Source organism: Nycticebus coucang, chromosome 14 (assembly GCF_027406575.1).
Source record: "Nycticebus coucang isolate mNycCou1 chromosome 14, mNycCou1.pri, whole genome shotgun sequence".
NCBI classification, from domain to species: domain Eukaryota; kingdom Metazoa; phylum Chordata; class Mammalia; order Primates; family Lorisidae; genus Nycticebus; species Nycticebus coucang.
Genome location: NC_069793.1, coordinates 41524979 through 41543794, shown reverse-complemented (window position 1 = coordinate 41543794; position 18816 = coordinate 41524979). Strand labels below are relative to the sequence as shown.

The 18816-nt window shown below is 36.2% G+C and overlaps 1 protein-coding gene across 14 annotated transcripts in view; it reads left to right on the top strand.

The window, feature by feature from the left end:
* Positions 1–18816, top strand: part of GAS2 (growth arrest specific 2) — a 140652-nt gene that overhangs the window by 60790 nt on the left and 61046 nt on the right. For all 14 annotated transcript variants that reach the window (XM_053560881.1, XM_053560882.1, XM_053560875.1 and 11 more), the window contains 2 exons: positions 4110–4173; positions 11729–11870. In XM_053560881.1, coding sequence (XP_053416856.1) covers positions 4110–4173; positions 11729–11870 — 206 coding nt within the window. The remainder of the gene's footprint in view (positions 1–4109; positions 4174–11728; positions 11871–18816) is intronic.

Sequence of the window (18816 nt, the reverse complement as noted above, 5' to 3'; positions counted from 1 at the left end):
GGTCAAAGCAAAATGCTGTATTAATGTAACAGTGATAAAGTGGGAAAAATTTAGTATAAATTTCAGTAGAAGTAGAAGTTTCTTTTGAAAATACAAATGAGTAAGTATGTTCAGAAGGAATAGTACACGTGACTCAGTGCAAGGCCTATCGAAGGCCTATTGTTCAAACACAGTATGATAAAATTGAATGTCTAATGATCCTCACAAAAGATGTGCATTCAATTATTTGATTTCTAAAGTATGCCGTACATAATTAACATAGATAATAGGTTAAAAATTGACTCAGTTGAATTATTTTATTTTCAGAGATGGTGATAATTAATGGCAAGATGTTTGGTATTTTAAAAAATAACATATGTTGGCTGGGTGCCTGTAGCTCAGCGGTTAGGGCACCAGCCACATACCCCAGCTGGGTTCGAATCCAGCCCAGGCCTGCCAAACAGCAATGATAACTACAACTAAAAAGTAACTGGGCATTGTGGCAGGCACCTGTAGTCCCACCTAGTTGGGAGGCTGAGGCAAGAGAATCGCTTAAGCCCAAGACTTCATGGTTGCTGTGAACTGTGAGGCCAGGGCACAATAATGAGGGCAACATTGTAAGACTCTGTCTCAAAAAGAAAAAAGAAAAAAAAAATATGTCAAAATGTAATTGTTACTTAAACTTTATACTCAGAACAAACCTGTAATAGGTACAGGATATATCCTTTACATCTGTCTATATCTTCTGGCCAAATTGACCAACTTAAACTGAAATTTAATTGAATTTAGAATTAACTACCTCTGACACAGTACAATTAATAAAATATTTAAAATAAAATATTTAGTAAAATATTTAAAATATTTGATGGCTTAGTGTAACCGATGGGAGAAAAAAGCAAATTAATGTTATGGACTAAATAAAGATCATCTTTAAAGCAATAACAAAAATAATGAAGGAAACAAATTTAGGGCAGGTAGTTCATATTTGCAAAATACAAGTATAACAATAAATATTACTTGGCTTAATTTCACAAAAATATTGCGAGATAGGCACCATTGTTTTCCCTCAGAAAACAGATATTTCATGAAGTAATCTTCTGAAATAACACAATTGGTAAATGTTAGTGCTCATGCTTTCATCCTGAGCTTTGTGGCTTGAGTCACACAGTCACTAAATCCTTTCCATCTATTCACTTTACTACAGAACTACAAAAGTTTTAGTCATTATTCCTTTGGTTCATTGTACACAATCACCATCACCTCCCCCATGACACTGTCATCGTCCTCCACGTCATGAGGTATCATAGTTACTGAGGCCTTGCTCTGTATGCTATGCACCTTTATAGATTCGTTCATTGCTTACTGCTCACCAAATTTTGATTTTTTTTTTGGGGGGGGGGTCATTAGGCAACAAGCATGATGTGCCTGATAGTTGAAAAGGTATCAACATATGAGACAAGTATATTTGAAACAATCGTATTACTTATAAAAGACAACATTCCTAAGAAAACTTGAAAGTAAAGCCTTATTTTTCTGTTAGCATTCTCCTAAAAAAATGATGCTGGGGAAGAGATTTATTTGTAAATTCTATCGCCTGATTCTAAGAACAGAAATAACAATCATGCATTTACTTTACCAAATTGATTTTCTGATGAGTCCATAGTAGACTCAACATTTGAATTTTAGCTTTTAAATTGACAGACGAGAAAAGCAAAAAGATGCGCAATGGTGATTCTGGCTCCTGATCAAATTGTCTTCATTATGTAACTCACATTGTTTAGAAAAAACTTGACCTTCCATAAAATAGATCTATTCATATACTATCCTTATATAGTCCTCAAAATAGGTACAATAAGTTTGTTAAATAACCATTTTAATTGTGTTAGCTATTTTCATCACGGCCTATTGACTGCAAATTGATAGAATTTGGTCAGTTCACTAATAATTTTCATATTTTGACACTTTTTCATCACAAAAAAAATGTATACAAATGTCTTGGGACATTAGCCACTTGCTTCCCATAGCTTTTACTTAAGATAAGGACATTCGCAGGAACTTAAAAGTTTTCCTCCCCTCAGTTTTTATGTAGTCTTTTCTCCCACTCAAAAATCCTGTTGTTATTTTATACCGTACTCATGGTAAATAAATAAAAGTCTGAATCAGAAAAAACATGATCTAGACAAAATGATTTTTACTTTTGTGATGATTGTTACTATTCTCTGGTTGAAATTTTGCTTATGTGATGTTACAGTCCCTATGTTACTTTGCGCTGAAGTTGATTAAATATATCAAACTTCCTGAAGTTGGTATCATTCTAGCTCCAGTCAGCTAGTGGTACATTGGAAATTGGGGGTAATAAACATATTTATTTTAAGGACCTTTAATTAATGGTAATTGAAGCTTCCCTAAATAAGGCTTTGTGACAATTCACTAATGATCATATGAATCTGAAATTTATATTCCTAAGAATGGAAATATTCTATGATGAAGGAATTTCATAATTGACTACATTAGATTAGAATTTATCTAAAAAAACTTTAAAAGTGATATTTTTATAACCAAATAGTAATAAATTAGCATGTCTGATTAAAGCCAAATGAAATCATATACATTTATAATCCAGTAAAAGTGTTTTTTTTTCTATTTATTATGCATTGTCCACAAATTCCATTATTGTGTCAGTGGCGGAAATATTGCCACTATCATAATCTGTGAAGGGAGAAGTTAGAGTAGCGTATTTATGTTAAGTGAATAGAATAATACTGGAAAAATGGAATTATTACAAATTATATGTTTAAGAATTAAAGTAATATTGCTATTTCATTAAACTTTATAATAAGTAATCAATCAATAAGCTAGTATTTTCTTTTATTAAGATATTGCGTCTATTTAAAGACTGTTCTCAATGCAATTTTTCCTCAGTATTACTTCTTATTTTTACTCAGTGCTGAACATAACATTTTAATAATCTCCAAGTTTTGGTTGAAAAAGAGAGTGGTATGCTCACCTACATGTTCCGCTGGTAGGCTTAACAAAAGCAAGTATGATTTTTCAACATTACTGAATAATGTGCTTAAACTATTAGTAAAACATGGGCAGCACCTGTGGCTCAAAGGAGTAGGGCGCTGGCCCCATATGCTGGAGGTGGCGGGTTCAAACCCAGCCCTGGCCCCCAAAAAACTATTAGTAAAACAGGTTCACTGATTAATCAGATTCTATTAGAACAGAAATATCAGTTCAAAGAACAGTCTTCTAATTTTCTTGTTTGATGGGTGAACCTGGCCCTTCTTAAAGTGGTATTTAATAAGATTTGTTTAGGAGAGGACATAAAATGTCATTGTCTCACTTGACCTTTGTCTTTGTTTAGAAGATAACAAAGGATGATGGTATATAATTTTTATGCTTATCATTGTGTTATTTTTGCTAAAATCACTGGTGAAGTTAGACCTCAGATATTTTAAAGGTTAGTTCTTGCTCTGGGGTCTTGTGTACAGTGAATCTTTAAAAAATCTTTTGGCTTGGTGCCCGTAGTTCAGTGGTCAGGGTGCTGGCCACATACACCGAGGCAGGCGGGTGAATCAGCCCGGGCCCACTAAACAACAATGACAACTGCAACCAAAAAATAGCTGGGCGTTGTGGCGGGTGCCTGTAGTCCTAGCTGTTTGGGAGGCTGAGGCAAGAGAATCACTTAAGCCCAAGAGTTTGAGGTTGCTGTGAGCTGTGATGCCACAGCACTTTATCAAAGGTGACATAATGAGACTCTGTCTCAAAAAAAAAGTAAAAAAATATTTATCAATTCTTTATATTTATCAGAATTACAAATACGTATGTATCTAGAATTGATTTATTAATATTAACTAATTGAAGAAAATACATTCAGGGTGAGGTTTACTCAGGATGAGAGTTCCTGAAGCTGGTAGCTCTTGGGCGGGGCCAGAGTCTTAACTACTTTAAACTTTTAGTAGAGTTTAGGTGTGTTGAAGAACAGATAGGCACTATGAATGTCAGAAGAAAGACTAGCTCATTTACTGGGAGCGTGAGAGATGGAGGTCATTGGCAAGCCTGTTCACTGTTGATCTGCGTTACAAGCCCTCTTTTGTAACAGTGTTCACCTTCATCTTGTCTTTCAGTCCTGCATAAGCAACCCAGAGAAGTGTGTCTCTGTTTGCTGGAGCTTGGCCGGATTGCAGCCAGGTAGGTCAAACTATTGCGAGTCTGTTAAGACACAGACTATGGCAGCAGCCAAGCAACAGAAAAGCTTGCAGGCTTCTCCCTGCTGATCTCTAACCTGGATATTGAAAAGCTACCCATTCAAATATGATATATGAACAGGTTGAGAGCGGTGTATCAAACCAAAAGCATGTTACCAGTATTCTTAACATCATGGTCTTGTTGTCAAAACACTATGTCTGAGCATTTGCTAATATCCTTTAATCAAATACATTTTCCTGTCAAACCTTTCTTGGGAAAAAGGAGATGTTCTAGTACATGAAGTTTTAAGTGACAGTTACTCTATCTTTGGTGAAAAATGTCTTCCTATATTTTCTCTCTTCTTTTCCTCCTTTACTTCCTTGATTTCTGTTTGTTTTAATAATTTTTGGTCTGATTTTTGTTCCTTCCTCTTATTCCCCCATTCAACACCTCATCCGTCAGCTCTTTTAGTTCCCAATTCTCAGTGGGGAGATAACTTTTAAAAGTTTTTAAATTATTTTCTGTATTTGTACTAAAGACAGAAAATGTTACCCTTGTATAGATAGAGATTTGGAACTTGTTTTTTATCCCTTTACGATAAGGAAAAGCAAGAAGTAATTGCAGAAATCATAGCTACACAGGTAGAGGTAGGAACTTCGTTAGCTAAGCCAACTTGGTTTGGTTTTACACTTTCCCATTTATCATCTTGCAAGCCTTTAGGCGGGGCTTTTGATAGCTCTGTGAAGCCCAGAGAGTGAGAAATGAAGATGTCTTAATACAGATTACAAATTTAGAATTAATTAGAAGCTTCCTTTTGATCCATGTGCTGGTAGTTTAGGGTTGAGACCAGAAGAACAACTAAGATTAGAAAAAGAGCTAGTGCTGCCTTTATATCCTCAAATAGAGAATTTATGAGAAAATATAAAAAAGGAAAATCCAAGGTGAGTACATCAGCAGATGACAATGTGACTAAAAAACGTTCTGGCAATGAACAGACAGACCATTTGGGGATCCAGTAGAAAATTAATCAGATGATGTGATCAAACAATGTAACCTCAAATTCTTCAAATCACCATAGCCAATATAATCTCAATGAATTGTGTATTGTGTATCAGGTATGAATTTTCTTTTTCCACAGTAATTGGGTGTGAGAAGGGTCCATTTAATGTTTTTTTTTGAGACAGAGTCTCACTTTGTCACCCTCAGTAGGGTGCTGTGGTGTCACAGATCACAGCAACCTCCAGCTCTTGGGTTTAGGCAATTCTCTTGCTTCAGACTCCTGAGTAGCTGGGACTACAGGCACCTGTCACAGGTAACTGCCTGTTACAGTTTAGCTGGGGCCGGGTTTGAACCTGCCACCATCGGTATTTGGGGCTGGTGCCCTACTGACTGAGCCACAGGCACCGCCCTTAATGTGCTTTTTTAATTCAAAATAAATACTACTAGATTTTACTCAATGTAGAGGAAAAAAAATCAATTAGAGACATTTGGAGATTTTTTTTCTGTTACCCCATACATTTGCAGATAATTGTGTGAAGGCCCCTGGGGAAGAGCCCTCTAGGCTTTGGTCTTCTCTGGTGTCTACTGCTTGAGTGCAGATCAAGCTTGTGGTGTCTGATTATTACCTAGGGCTCCGTGGCCTTTAGTGCTGCCGTATTCTTGGGCAGGGAGGAAGACAGAGGTGTTGTTGGCACAGGTACACCTTTGGGTAAAATGAATACCAAGGACCCAGCAGCTTTCCCTTAAGAAAGAAGTTAAACATACAGAGGGCAGGAAAACACACAAATTGTTATAAATGAACTGCTGCCGCCAACACGCTCAAGTAAAAGAAACATGGGAGTTCTTAACAAAAGAACAGGCAAAAATCTTTTTGTGTTGCTTGTTTTCATTATACCACTAGAGTTGTCTAAAATGAGAAATTCCATTTTGTTGCTCAAATCATCTAAACACCTGCATCCAATAAACAGCTTCTATATGTTGTGGCATAGGGGTCAATCAAGAAAGTGGCACTTTTTTTAGAATGAGTTGAGATTTTCATTTTCCTCCTGTTTAGTTTATAGTATTTTCATGTTTTCTGATTTTTTATTTTATGTTTTATTATTATACTTTGATTACGTGACTGCTGTGATTCAGCATTCTACTGAAATGAACATTTTAACTATGAACTGGTCATCACAGGAGAAGATCAGCTAGCCAATGACAAAATGCTTGTAAAAAATCACCTTTTCTCCAGCTCTGAATCTGCTATAAATTTTTTTTACTAAATTATCTTTTAATTTGTTTTATTCCTTGTGGCACAAGGAATAAAACAAATTAAAAGCCTTGGTTAACAAAAGGGAATCGTAATAGTCTAATCAATACCAAGGTGCAGCGTCATATGACGAGTTTCCCACACTCAAAATATTTTGAATTTGTGATTCTGGGCTGTTCTGTTTCTGATCATGCCTATAACCATGTGGCCTGATAAGAGCAGTGATTATGCACATTACAAAAAATTCAGTTACTGATTTTACCAAAAGTTTGTAAACTTAGCCTTTTATCCTCTTTACCCACTCAGGTGGTGTGAAGTATCATATACTTTCAAGAAAAAATGCTAATAGAGAATTAATGGTGTTATTTTTGTTGCTGTGAGCAGCATTATTAAACATCTGAATACCAACTGGAGAGATTGAACATTTAAGTATGAATGTCTGTTTAAATTTCTCTTGGTATGCATTGATGATTTATTTTGGTGGAAGTTCATTAGCACTTTACATACAGAAACTCAATAACCCACATCTCATTACCTAACTTGTGTTGAAGCATATTAGTTGAGAGAAAAAATGGAAATGAATTTCATCAATCCAATTTTACTCCTAAATTCCATTTTAGATACATTAAACTTATATCTAAATACTTACATTTGTGTTTCTTCCTTTCCCCATTCCTCTGTGGAAGATTACACAAATTAATGAGTTAAAACAGCTTTATCCAAAACTAGAAGTGATTTGGAGAGAGCTCTCCGTAATTACAAGATTACTCTGCACACACTGCAGATGAGTTTTGACCATAATAAAATCACAACTACAGTTTTGTGTGGTGGAGACTTTTTTTGATCACAGTTACATGGTCCAACTACAGTTTTGTGTGGTGGAGACTTATTTTGATCACAGTTACATGGTCCTTTCTTATGTTTGATTCCAAACATTTACTTCCCCAAATTGCATAAATGTCATTTTAAAAGCATCAACATAATTTCAGAAATGATTCCCAGAGAGTTTCTGATTTTCTGCTGTGTTTTTCTGTCTCAGGACTTAGTGAGACCTTTCGGGAGCTGTGGGCTTTTCTGAATTCTGTGATGGGAGAATGAGACCACTTATGTTGGTTCTCATGGGTAAAACTTTCTTTTATTTCAACTAAATAGAGTTGTCATCACTGAAGAGTGAAATCCCTCTGCTAATAGATCAGAAATATGTCCGTTTCTGAATGCAAAATATGTGTTTGTCTCATAAAAAGCAAAGCACTCAGGAAAAGGAAGTTAATAAAACCCCAAAGATATTTTTCATGAAAATACTTTGATATTGATTCCTGAAAAAAAAAAATATTGTGAATTCAACACATTTACAGATTGTGCAGTTAAGATTATTTTTATGATAATAAAAAACTTCAGATATTTTGGTTTTGGGCTATAATCAATAATCAACATCATAATGGAGATTTTTATGATTTATATTTTTTAGTACCTTTTTGATTTGGAACAATTGTGACCATTCGAAAGAAATACTTTGTGAACATTTTTTTTACATCTCCCATTACAATCTATGGTCTTATAAAAGGCAAGGTTAGTAAAAAGAAAAAAAAAATCTTAGATAAAAATTAATTGACTCATTCTATCCAAAGCACTTGAACTAACTGCTAAGAATATCATATACTTTGACACGGTTGAAATTTCTTTCCAAATCTATCTTATCTTTTAATTGTTTTAAAACAGAAGATAAGTGGGGAAAAGTTATCTTGCATAAATCTATAAACATACCTTAACAAGGAAGCATTTCTCTTATTTGACTATAAAATTTGTTCCTCTACTCCTCCTACAATAGGCTCCAGATGTCTTTTGTTTGAAAATTATAGTCTATTAAGTGATTTGAGTACAATTTCTAGTTCAGGGCTCAGTTTTTGGATTCAGTTACTTCATCTAGATCAATCCCAAAAGCTGTGTCAGGCTGCTAGGAAAATGGGAATCCATTCTCAGACTTTCCTCATAAAGTCGTTAGAAAGAGTCCTTTCCTGAGGGTGGCGGGTTCAAACCCAGTCCCGATTGAACTGCAACCAAATAATAGCCGGGCAGGCGTTGTGGCGGGCACCTGTAGTCCCAGCTGCTCGGGAGGCTGAGGCAGGAGAATCGTGGAATCCCAAGAGCTGGAGGTTGCGGTGAGTCCTGTGACATCATGGCACTTTACCGAAGGCGGTGAAGTGAGACTCTGTCTTTACAAAAAAAAGAAAGAGTCCTTTCCTAGCACTTTGATATTTTTTTAAACAATAATAATAATAATAATAAATGGCAATAAAAATGTTGCCCTTTAAATGTTCACTCTAGTTTCATATCACTAGGGTACAGGTATGAGGACTGATTTTAGTCAATCAACCTATTTGGTCTCTTAAGTTTTCAGTTTGAGAACAGCTACCCGCTTCTACTCTATTTTTTAATCCGTTCATTCATTTTTATTTTCTTTCTTTTTTTTATAGTTTTGATAACTAGAAAATCTAGCTACTTCTAAAACTCTAAAGTCTTGTAGTTGGAAACGAATAGAAAACAGTATACGTTTGTGAAAACCTCACAGACAAAATAGAAATCTGAAGTGCTGTAGAGTTAACTGTGGAAACCAGAATGAAGCAGCCTTTTGGAGAACACACTGAAAAGACATATTTGATGACTAAGTTGGCTTGCAGGTGTTGGCCCCCAACCCAAGGGGGACTTTTTGATTTACGGCCTGTTGACATCGCCAGACAGACAGGAAGCCAATGAGTCCTGTTAAGTGTACATTTCTGGACTGGCTGACTATACCTTAGCGGTTTGAAGTATTCAAAAGCCAACATCAGCAGAAATTTGGGACTTAGTGCTGACTTTCTGTGTTCAGTGGCATAGCTCATTTCAGGATTCCCATTCCACGTGTGACTTTGGTACCAATTTTATGCAGACCTAGTCTGCTGTGTTTGTATTGGCCATGTAGCCGAGCTTGTTGTTACTCTAATAACATATTCCACTTTGTAAAAAAAAAAAAAATTATGCAATGTGTTCTTGAAAGGTGGCATGAATCCATCTACAATTACAAATGAAGTCATATTTTCTAATTGAGCTCCAATATACTTTCAAATATGATGTTTTCACTTATGATTGACTTTTAATTGGCTGCGACTTCTAGTTAGGTTCCTCTGGCCTCACTACCAAGTTTATATTATTCTCTGAAGAACATTAAATGTAACCAAATTTTCTATTTGATAGAGCTAAGAATCCAAAAAGTCCAGAGAGATTAAAAAGGATCACCTGCCCAAGTTCATCTGGTGAGTTAGCAGCAAAGCTAGAGGTATAACTTGGTGTGCTAACCTCCACGACTGAGATGTTTCTGATAATCTATAATTCTAACACTTTTTTTAAAGAATACCTATAAAAAATTATTTTGTAACATATAAGTAGTAATAATACTACTTTATATCTTTTTTTTTTTTTTTTTGCAGTTTTGGCTGGGGCCGGGCTTGAACCCACCACCCCCAGTATATGGGGCTGGCACCCTACTCCTTGAGCCACAGGCCCCACCCTGTACTTTATATGTTAATAACACCTTACTTTTGAGGCTAATGTGATCTCATTTGGTGGAATAATACATTAAAGAAATCCAAAACTTTGGCAGCAGTGCCTCAGTGCTAGTTTTCTGGTTGTGCAAGCCTTAATGTGTCAATTAATATTTGAACAGCAATCTCAGATCTGGTACCATGGTCAGACCCTACTGGACATGTATACTATTTTGATTCCTTCTAACAATATTAAAGCATAGCCATTAAAATTTCCATAAAATTTGAAAGTGGCACATGAAATACGTTAAACATCATCTTTGTAACCATGAAGGTACATGATGACAGACGTGCTTACTGTCTTTAACTGAACTCCCAAGTTAAGTCAAATAACCACCTAGTTATAAGGAAGGTGAGTCCAGGTCAGGGTCCTCAGAGATGGCTCCCTGTAAGCAGTGTCCTCCTTGGAAGAAGAGCTCGGTTTATTCTGAGATTTACTAATGTGATAAATCCCTTCATCTATTTAGAAAGGAGTGGGGAATGAAGCACAGAAATCCAGAATTGGATTTCTACTTGAGACCCCAGTACAGAATAAAACATCAAGAGCAGGGAAATTGCTTACCCCTAGAAGTGTGTGCTGAACATATGTGTCAAAGTGTCAGTTCAAGTAACGAGCCATTAGAACAGGGCAATAACCTACTGTTTTCATTTGATGATGTTTTAATATACTATTCAATCAAAGGTACTAAAGGTATTGTCAACACAATCTCTGCCTGTAGATTATTTACTTTGTAGATTATCCATAACCTCTTTTTTAATCTCCAAGTGACTTTTTTCTCTCCTTTCTAACAGGCAGGGAAAAATGGTGTTTACACTGAAATCAGAAAACCTGCATTTAAGTCTTTACCCTGCTTCTAGTTAATTATATACCTTCTTTCTCTACATCTGTGTTTTTATCTGTAAAAATTAAAGTGGTAACTCAATGATCCCCAAATTCTTCACTAATCTCAAATTCTAGAATTATCTTCAGCCTTCCCTATGTCGGCACAGTTTATATCTAGGAAATTAAACCTAATTTTATATTTAGCTTAAGAAAATTATGATTATGAGAAATAGCTGATAGCAACTCCATCTCTCCGTTTAAACTTTTATGGCATTTACTATATATATTTTACAACACACTTTGTATATATATATTGTTATTCTTTAGTACCTTAAAATACATAGACTTTAATAATTCTAAATTATTTCTCTGTTTCCTCTCTGCTTATTTTCTTTCCCAGGAATAAGATATGTGTTTTTATTTTGCTGTTCCTAAGAGCATAACTTATGATGCTGGGACTAGAGTGCATGGTTCTAGAACTATTTCAAACTTGACTCTGACACTGATTTTATGTCTGTTTTAACAAGCTTGCATTCAAAACAGCCTTAATGTCATTAAAGCTGATAAATGGAAAAGCTGAAGATCAAATTTTAATGGTTCTATATGTTTTTGATTCATTAATGTATTACATTGAGTATTTTTATGTATGTATTTATTTTTATTTATTTTTATGTTATTTATAGTATGGTACAGATGCATTCATATATGCACACATATACAAGCACAACTTTTCTATATATTTCTCCCCGCTTCAAAGGCCAAAAGTTTAAGAACTTAGCATTTTAATGCCAGAAATGTGGATTTTGTTTTTGAAAGTCAGCAATGTACTGCTAAAGGTTCATAATCAACTGTAACACAGGACAATTTTATGTTATGCATATGTAACGACAGTGCATCTCTTAAAAGGTATGGTGTGGAGCCTCCTGGTTTGATAAAATTGGAAAAAGAGATTGAACAAGAAGAAACACTGTCTGCTCCTTCTCCTTCCCCTTCTCCTACATCAAAATCTTCTGGCAAAAAGAGTACAGGAAACTTACTGGACGATGCAGTAAGTAAAATGCGTCAGACGCCACGCTAAACACATTCCGTACAATGTCATATCTGTGGGACCTTTACCTATTTCAATTTCTTTGATATACGTTTTAAACCTCAGTGGGAACATGTTTACGTAGTCCTGCAATTCATTGTGAGCATCAAAACCAAGCCAGTCTTTTAAAATAAAATGTCACTTAGCTCTGCTGAGTATTATCTAAAATTTTTGGATAACAAATCAACTTCCTCAAACTTGTATTTGAAAACACAAACCTCCTTGTTACTGGACCACAAGAGTCCTCCTTTCACAGATAAGAACCCTGAGGTGAAAGATCTTGAGAACTGTTAAGGAAGGGAAAGGAAACATCCCCAGAGAAGACAACCGGCTTTATGGACCACCGGCTTTCAGACAGGGTCGATCATTGCATTTCATATGTTCTGTGTCTCAAAGGCAGGTTCCAGACTGAGGAAATGGGAACACAGAAGTTGAGTAAGCTGCTCAAGGGAAATGAGGAGAAGGGAGGGGAAGGCAGGGGAGATCCTTGAGTCACGGTTTTTGGCAGTTAGGAACAATTTTAATGATATAACCACAGTGAGAAGTTTCTGGATTTAACAGCAAACAGGGTGACTTAAAACTCTCAGGCTACTCAGTTGTCTAGTAAGTAGTTACAGGTTATGATAATTGGTTACTGGATTATGTGTATGCCTACCCCACCATACACATACATTTTAAGCACAAATGTAAAAAAATATTAATAAAAAAGAGAAATCACAGGTGACTGGGGTGTTGTTTATACAAAGTCTGCACTTACGGAATTGTATTTGCTTATGAATTTTATAGAAAATAATAAGACCGGGGGCATTAGAATGACATGGGTCTCACATGCCTTGGGAGAGTTCTTAGAAACTAGCACTAACCACAGCACCAGCCGTAAAAATAGGCGGGAGGAAAGAGGACTGCTGGTTTGATTAGTTTCATAGCTGAGTTTTTATCTCTGTAGAGCAGTGATTTTCACCCAGTGTGTGCTGTGGCACCCTGGCCTGCCAGGAGAGGATCTTAAAAACTGCTGTGACAGTTTGTAAAGCTCATCAATTAAATTATTTTCAAAAGAAATTCAAAGCACATTAAGTATATTCTTTTTAAAACTCTTTTTTATGATCAACATTAATTTAAGTGTGCCATGGAAGTTTAACTATAGGTTTAAGTGTGCCGTGAGATAAAGTTTGGAAAACCCGGCTTATAGAATCTAAACAGAAAAGGGCTAGAGAAAAGGCCAATTGATGCTATCAGATATGGAATAAAAGATTTATCCATCTTTTTTCCATGTGAAACTATAAACCATATTGCAGCTATAGATGAGCAGATATATAACAATGTGTCAGATGGATTAAAACTGCTGTTTGTGTTAAGAGCGCTACCTTGAACTTAGCCCCTAAAATGATATCTTGGCCAACACCAACTTAATTGAGTTTCTTTTGGGTAATCTATTCCCTCAGGACATAGAAAATAGGCAATACATTTTCATTTAATGCCACCTAAATGGATTTTAAAATCATAGACTTTTTTTAAGGGTTGGTCAGATACCTGATTTTTGTAATATTTCCTTTTTTTTTTTTTTTTTTTTTAGTTTGTAAGCAAATTGAATAACCTTTAATAGTAGATTATGGTGCATTGCTTATATCTTGATGAGAACAATTTTTCTTCTTTCTGAATCACACTTTTTGATTAGACTTATTTTAGGCTCAGGAGTTCCTGTGGTCTATCTCTTATAAATGCATTTTTCTGGGGTTACTATACATACTTTCAGCTATCTCCTCCATTCGTTTTTTATGCCTTATTTATAGTCAGGTCCCAGATCACCAAGGAGTATCTGGCCAATATTTCCCTTAACCTCTTATTAAATGAATGATAAGAATTCAAAGAATTAATACAGTGCTCAAATTATGAGATCTCTTCCTGGCAGTAGACACTGTTGACCACTCCATTCTGGAAATGTTTCTACCAATATCACTGTTACCAGCATGATCTAACTAAATGCAGTTTAGATTCTGTTAAAGTTATATACAGCTCCCTAAAACATCCAGAGTAAAGCCCAGACACATTGGTATGTCACGTTTGACACCCATATCTGGCCCATGGTGCGTTTTCCAGCTCTTTTGTCCTCTGGATTAATCTCTGAGTTTTTTTTTTTTTTTTTGCAGTTTTTGGCCAGGGCTGGGTTTGAACCTGCCACCTCCAGCATATGGGGCCAGCTCCCTACTCCTTTGAGCCACAGGCGCTGCCCTAATCTCTGAATTTTTTTCATAGCCGTTGTTTCTTTCTTCATTTTCTGCCGAATCATATTTTAAATCTACTTTTAATAACCTTTTCTTCTTTTAAAATTCAGATTATGTTACCTCCTATGTAAAATTTCCTTGGCACCTCTCCTCCCAGGTAAAATGACAAATTACTCCTTCGTGCCTCAAGTATTTGTATGTATTCAATGGGGCATTTGCATTTTGGGACACAATCCATTCCTCTCAAGGTGCAGGCTTTGTTCTCAAAGACAAGGATGATGCTTTATTAATCTACATCTATCAAGTACCATGTCTATTGGATAAATTATCAATGTAGGTAATTAAAAAGTTTAAAAAATCTTATTCTGTATCTAGAACAACTTTGTGCTCTGGAAATGCATGAACTTTTAAGTTCTGCTGTACCTTTGTAGGAGGAGGAGATAAGGCCAGTTGAAGTTGTTTATATTCAGAATTTGGGAGAAGTGGCTCTAAAGGTTCTCTTTGTTTCCCAGTTTGTCTTCTATCTGTCTGTTCTTTATTTTTGAGAAGGGGACAAGAAAGGGGAAAGGTGGTGAAACAATCACAAAAAGCGTTTGGGAAAATTTTTAACCAATAGTTTTCAGAAAAAAAGAAAAAGAGATAGGGTTCATTCCATATACTGGCAAGGCAGTCAGCACACGGATGGTGGTTCTCGCCTGCTCCACCTGCTACTCTCAGCTGGAGACACAGAGGGAGTTTGGAGGAGCTTGCACCTTCATGAAGCTTACAAGAGTTTGGGAACATCACCATCTGTTTAGTCGAGGGGTTTTAACTGAATTTAGAAAATATAGTACACAGTGGATATTTCTGTATATTTACCAGCTGGAATATCATGTTCTACATGACTTTAAACCAGCATTTTTCAAGTAATATTTAATCCAACACATCTCCAGATGTTCCAGGGGGAAAAGAATTTCATGGATAGGTTAGTTTGAGAAATAGAAGGTACAATGTCCCCACCTCAAGTTTGGCAATACACTTTGGCATATCAAAGGCTCTGGTGAGTTCCTTACACAATCTGGCTTAATCTGAGATTTTCCAAACTTAGTTAAGCACAGAAGTCTTTTACAGTCACCTTGATTCTACATTGGGGAAAACTTCATTGAACTTTTTGCATTATGTGTAAATGATGGTTTTTCACTGAAGTGTTTTATTTCAGGAACAGTGGAGCAGACAGAATAGTCATTTGAGCCTCACTAATGGTTTAGATCGGAATTCATGTGTCTAATATAAAAAGGAAGTGGTTCCTATGGCACCTGCATCACTTTCCATGAAGCATATATAGCATTTGGGAGTTGAAATTGACGTACCCCAACATGTATTTTAGAATAGGGGTATACAATAGAGATTGCTTGCAAAGTTCCTGTGTGTAGGTAATAAAATTGGCTATTTATACTGTGGTGAAGCAATTATCTACACCCACAAAAAAGAAAGGGAAAGGAGCAGGAGAAAGAAAGAGAAAAGGAACAAAATAGAAGAAGATGAAAAGTAAAGAAAGAGAAGCAGACGTGTCTTGAGATGTGATATTCCAGTGAACAGTTTGAGCAGTAACTGCCAGTTTTGAGATGTTCAATGTTTCCTCACATTTCTTTGTTTGCTAGGGGAATAGCAGAGAATAAAACAAAAAGCAAAAAAACAAGAAACAGGTGACCTTTTATGTGAATAATATCTCCGACCTTCTTTAATCAAGATATCATGAAAGAAACACAGTGGAGTGTATTCAGGTTAATTTATTCTGTAGATGTCCTGATAGAGCGATTCAGCCGTGGTAAAACAGTGGGGTCCGGTTTAGTGCTCCGCGTTACCGTCCCTCATGCTGGGCTGGTTCCCACACAATGAGTTGAACGCAGTTCTGAGAAGGCATTCTTCCTTTCTTCCTCTTCTCCATCAACTTCCTCGGTCTGGGGATGAGAGAGAGTGTAGTTCTGAGCCATCAGGCTCCTCTTGAAATCCCATTTCAGCAGAAAGCTGGCTGGGATCCTTGGCCCCAAACAGAACACCTGCCGGCTGACTTATCCCAAGGTAATGTCATCAGTCACTGTTTACTTGACACTATTTCCACTGCCCACAGCCTGGCCTGTCTCTTCCATTTCTGCTTCCTCCTCTCACACAACTACTTTTTTTAAAAGCCCTTGATTTGTAAAATCCAAGTCCATTTTCAAAGCTAGGAAAGCATGAGAGAAGGGCAGGCCACTTGAGAAAATGTTTCCTGTATTTTACTTCATTTGATACCAACAGTTTCTGTGTTTTGTCTGAGAGCACTGAAAGACGGAAACGTTTTCCATACAGACTGGTGATTGCTGTGTCTAGCGGAAGAACCACTTGCACACCAATTAACTATTTGCTCAGTTACTATGTGGCAGCAAAATGGTTCCGGGAATGATCCTCCTAAAAGTTCTTGCCTCGGGCCACGTGCTTTTGTGACACTGTCTGTCTGATTTTCCTGTGGATGAACAAAACCTCCCTCCCAATCCTTCTTCCCTCCTCCTCCCTTCCTTGGTTCTTGATTTTTTTTCTTGGAAGCCCTTATTTGTAGTGATAAGGAAACTGTACCACTTCTAGGAATGACATATTTAGATACACACCTACTTATATTTTAAACACATTTTATAAACAAGCAGAGAAAGAGATGCACATAGGAAACACATAGAGACATATTCATTGGTCCCCTGACCCCCACCCTAGAATGGGGTTCTGCATTATGGGAATGGAACAGCATCATCATTAGCCAAATTTAATGCTTCTTGTTTTATTATAACCATCCTGTGCAGGAATAAGCTTTCAAAAAATCTCCACGGGATGGGCGCTGTGTCTCACACCTATAATCCTAGGACTCTGGGAGACCAAGGCCGGTGGATTGCTTGCGTTCAGGAGTTTTAGGTCTGGTCTCTACTAAAAATGGAATAAACTACCTGGATGTTGTGGTGCGTGCCTGTAGTCCCAGCTTCTCAAGAAGCTGAGGCAAGAGAATCAGACGAAACCAGCTGTTTGGGGTTGCTGTGAGCTATGATGCCAGGGCACTATACCTGGAGCACGGAATAAGACTCTGTCCAAGAAAACCCAAAATCTCTAGGGACAGAACTCTGTTGTCTATTAATACTGAGGTCTGAGGTGGATGTATCTATGAACCAAGGGTTATATGATAGGAAAAGCTCAGAATTCAAAGTCATGAGCCTAATCATTAACTTAAGGTTAGACAGCTTCCTCATTTTTCTTTATTTTAGAAGGCATCTCTAAGGTTTTGAATCCAGTCCTATTCTGTTTCACTCATGTCTCTCTGTACCTTGTTTAGATCCATGTTCTTATTCATTTATTTAGTCAATATGCACTTATTGACTTCTTTTTCTTTACCCTTAAGTTATTGTCATTTTAAAATATAATGAACAATTATCTTACCCCTCAAGTAACTCAATCTAGCAAAGAGGCATTAAGGTTAACCAATAACTGAGATCCAATATGCTGTAATAAAAATAAGTGCCAAGAGTTGTAGTTTTATATCTTGGCAAAATTAGGGATGGCAGGAGGAACTGATGAAAATGTGTATTTTAAATTTGTTTCTCTCATCATTTACTCCCCAAAATACTGTTTGTTCTTTTTGTATATATCTTCATCGAGGCATAATTATATAGTTCTTAAGATAAATTTTGTTTCAGTATTTCTCCACCTTTTCTAGTTTTCCCTCAGTTGTGCTGAGCTTTCACACTTTCGGAAACTCTCCATTCTAGGGAAACCCAGTTGTTTATTGTCAACATGCAGATTGGTTCATGTGTTATACTCCTTACATGGTTTTTACTTAGCAGAAGGCTGACTGAAGTCAGACCTTGAATTATTTGAAAGAACAATTAAATTTCTTTTGTGACATAACTCTATGACCAAGACATGTTCGTGGAAGGATTTGGGTGAGGAAAATCCAGGCCAATTTCTTCAGAGTCTGTGTTCTATCCAGCTCCTCAAGTTTTCTGTTTCTTCCATGGAAACTTTTCCTCAAGACACAAGAGATTATTGTTTTGGGTTGGTTGGTTCGTTAAAAAGCAGACAGTTATGAAACATAAAACGACAGGTTCCCAGTCAAGGAAAACATAATATTATTCCTAAAATCATGGACTAGTATATTACCTTCCAATAATCACAACTATTTATAAGCATTGTTCATGTATTTTTGAAGAGTGGATGGAAAAATGGAGATAAAAATCTGATATTCAGACACAGATTTCATAATACACACAGAAGTCATAAAGTATGGTAACAGAAGTAGGATTTGGAATGTGGGAAAAAGAATTTCAGGGTGCAACTTGTGAAAGAGACTTGATCTGTTAGAGAATATCTTAGAGTTCAAAATAAGATGCAACAATGGTCTTATTTAAAAAAATTATTCTCATTTATTCTGAAACTGGATAAAATTAATATAATTTAAACTATACTAAAAAAACATACTCTGTGTTAACACATTCTATTATAGTTTAGTATACAGATATTTCACGTGCATTGTATTCCAGTTCTCAATAGATTTATTTTGACAGTCCAACGTGGATGGTCTTTTTTAACTCTCCATTAATTGAAAACCTAGCTCGTTATTCATTATTTCTTCAGTGCCAGTTGATTTCCTTACTATTATTCCGCACGTCCTCAGTGTTATTATCCAACTT